This window comes from Postia placenta, assembly GCF_002117355.1.
Source record: "Postia placenta MAD-698-R-SB12 unplaced genomic scaffold POSPLAscaffold_262, whole genome shotgun sequence".
Taxonomy (NCBI): Eukaryota; Fungi; Basidiomycota; class Agaricomycetes; order Polyporales; family Adustoporiaceae; genus Rhodonia; species Rhodonia placenta.
In genome coordinates this window covers 1-2,672 of record NW_020170093.1, presented here as the reverse complement: position 1 = coordinate 2,672, position 2,672 = coordinate 1, and the positions used below count along the sequence as shown (strand labels likewise).

The following is a 2,672-nucleotide window of genomic DNA, read 5'->3' as shown; positions in this document are numbered from 1 at the left end:
CATATGGCCACTTCGGACCGGTAGCCGTCGTGAAGGCATGCCGCGAGGTTTGATACCTAATCGGGAAAGACTGGCTACTTCGGTGTGGCTTGGAGCGAAGCGCGCGCTTGGCCGAGCGGCGTCAAGTGGCCCTATTGTTCGCCGAATGCGGAAGATGTTCCGAGATCTACGCACGAGGCATCGGGACGACCGTGCCGAGCTTCGAGTAAGCGTCGCGCACCGTCGAAGGTGTCGAAGAGCGTCGAAGGCGAAATCGAAGTGTTGGGAGACTGAGTCGAAGTGCCGGGCGGGATGCGAGTGCCGAAAAGAGGTGAATCGGGGCCCAGAGGGGCTTGGCGCCTATCATCTCCTCCCTATTGAAATTTGGACCGCCCTCGGTCCTCCACGTGATGCGAGAAGCGCGATGGTCGTGACCGGATCGAAGCGGCCTGGCAACCCGTGTAGACTTCGAACGCCACGTGGCCGGCGCTAAACGCTTGGTCGGAAAGGGGTTATAAGGGGGGTAGACTTAGCCTCATTTTCCCCATCCCATCGTTCCTTCGTCGCTACCTCGTCGCCCCTCCTCGCACACTTCCTCTGCTTCTACGATGTCTTCTCGCTCCGCCACCCCTGCCTCGACGCCTTCGCTCGTCAACCGCCGCCTCGCCTCGCTGCTCGTGGTCCTCGAGGCTCCGCCGACCGCCGACGCCGCGCTCGACGTGGTCGAAGAGTGGGCGCAAGACTTGTCGCCTCTTGTCGTAAGTCTCTTCGTAACCTGCATAACCCAACTAACCCTTTGTTTTCGAACAGCTCGCCTATCGCAAGGCCTTGGGCGCGATCCGCGACGAGGAGACGGAGCTGCGCGTCGCCGCCGCCGTCAAGCAGCTCGCCGAGCGGGCATCGGAATCGTGGGTCGAGTGGGCGCGCGGGGACTGGCCCGAGCTCGCGACCGCCATCGACGCCGGGGTCGAACGACGCTTCGAAGAGCAGAAGCGCCTCGCCGAAGAGGAAGCACGCCGCGTCGAAGAGGCTGCGAGGCGTGCGAAGGCCGCCGAGGACCGTCGTCTCGAAGACGAACGGCGTCGAAAGGACGAAGAGGAACGGCGCCTCGAAGACGAACGTCGCGCGCAAGAGGCCGCTGATGAGGAGATGGCGAGGATCGCGGCCGCCGAGGGGCTGCTCGATAAGGGGAAAGGGCGCGCGATAGTCGACGAGGAGGTCGCCGAACTGTCGGACGACCCTTCGATCGTAAGTGTTTTCTTCTCTCGTCGTTCGATGACTAAACTCTCTTTCGTAGAAGACTCCTCGGACGGTCGAACGTCCGTTCGCGATGACCGAGGTCGACATGGCCGCCGCGGCGATTGAGAAGCGTCAGGCCGGACAAAAGGTACGTTCGATGCTCCGTCGAGTCGGTTCGAAGCTAACTCTTTGATAGTGCGATTGTTGCGCCGGCTACCGCTCGGCCCCGGTCGATTGCGTGTGGGCCGAGAACGCTACGACCTGCGATAGGTGCGCGCAGTTCCAACAGGGCTGCTATTTCGACAAGGTGTCTGTCCTGGGCAAGACAAAGAAGACGCGCGGTGGGGGATCTACCACCAAGAAGCGCAGTAAGTCGTTTCCTTTTGTCCTAGGCCTTCGCTGACGACTTCGTAGTTCGGCCGGCCTCGCCTGGGCCTTCGATCGCGGACTCGAGTGGTTCGAAGAAGCGTCGCGTCGACGAGCCTCCGCGCCCCCTTCTACGACGGCCTCTCGATGGGGCCAGCCGCCTTGGGCTCGAGCAGGACGACCTCGATGCGCTCGACCTCGACGACGAATCTCGGGGGATCATCCGCGTCATCCGCGAGGAGCGCGCTCACATCGCGCGCCGTCGAGCGCTCCTCCATGACATGGACCTCGACCTCCAGAAGATGGAGAAGGCCGCGCTTGCAAAGGGCGGAATCGGTTTCGTGCGCGGGGCTGTCGACGATGAGTAGGCGATGGCGCAGGTCGTCCTGTATCGTAGTTGTCTTCTAGTCGTAGAACATTGCATAGATGGTCGAAATGGAAAATGCGCCCCTTGGCCTAGATGGAACCTAGCGTGAACTAAGAAAAGGAAATGAAAATAAGTGTGTTCGAAGTAAGTCGCAATATGATCGAAGGACATAGAAGGAAAAATAGGAATGTTCGTAGCAAGGGGAAATGGACAATGAGAATATAGGCTCAGTTGGTCATCACAGCCTAGGAGGACTCGTCTAAGGTGGGCCTCCGCGCAACGGTCGAATCGAATCGTTCGTAGAACGTCGAACGATGTCGCGACTATCGAGTTGAATCGAAGGTAATCGTACAAGGGATGGTCTGAAACGTAGGAGAAAATCAAGCATATCGCGTAACGTGAGAGCAGGAATGGAGAGAAGAAAGTACGTATCGTGTTGTACAAGTAAGGGAAGAACCTCTATTCGTCGCGTTCTTCGGCTTCTTCGACTTCATCATCGTCATCGTCGCCTAGAGAATTCGATAGTTCGAGTTCTCGAAGACGCTCGGTCGAGACATCTTCGAGATCTTCGGGAATTGGAATGGATTTGCGCGCGAAATACGGAATGACGCGGAATGCTGCGATGGGTCGATCGAGGACTGTACCGTCGAGTTCGCACACGATGTATGCGCCGCCCTTGTTGCGCGAGACAACGATGAGGGGGCCTAGATATCGCGGGCGC

At 59.1% G+C, this 2,672-nt stretch overlaps 1 protein-coding gene across 1 annotated transcript; it reads left to right on the top strand.

Annotated features, from left to right (window-relative positions):
• POSPLADRAFT_1162680 (hypothetical protein) lies at positions 1-1,952 on the top strand (the record flags this gene model as incomplete). Its single annotated transcript, XM_024487741.1, has 6 exons — positions 1-205; positions 790-945; positions 1,009-1,227; positions 1,277-1,366; positions 1,415-1,586; positions 1,633-1,952. Coding segments are annotated over 6 exons (1,162 nt in total), but the record flags the coding sequence as incomplete, so codon positions are not given.
• Positions 1,953-2,672: the final 720 nt, after the last annotated feature.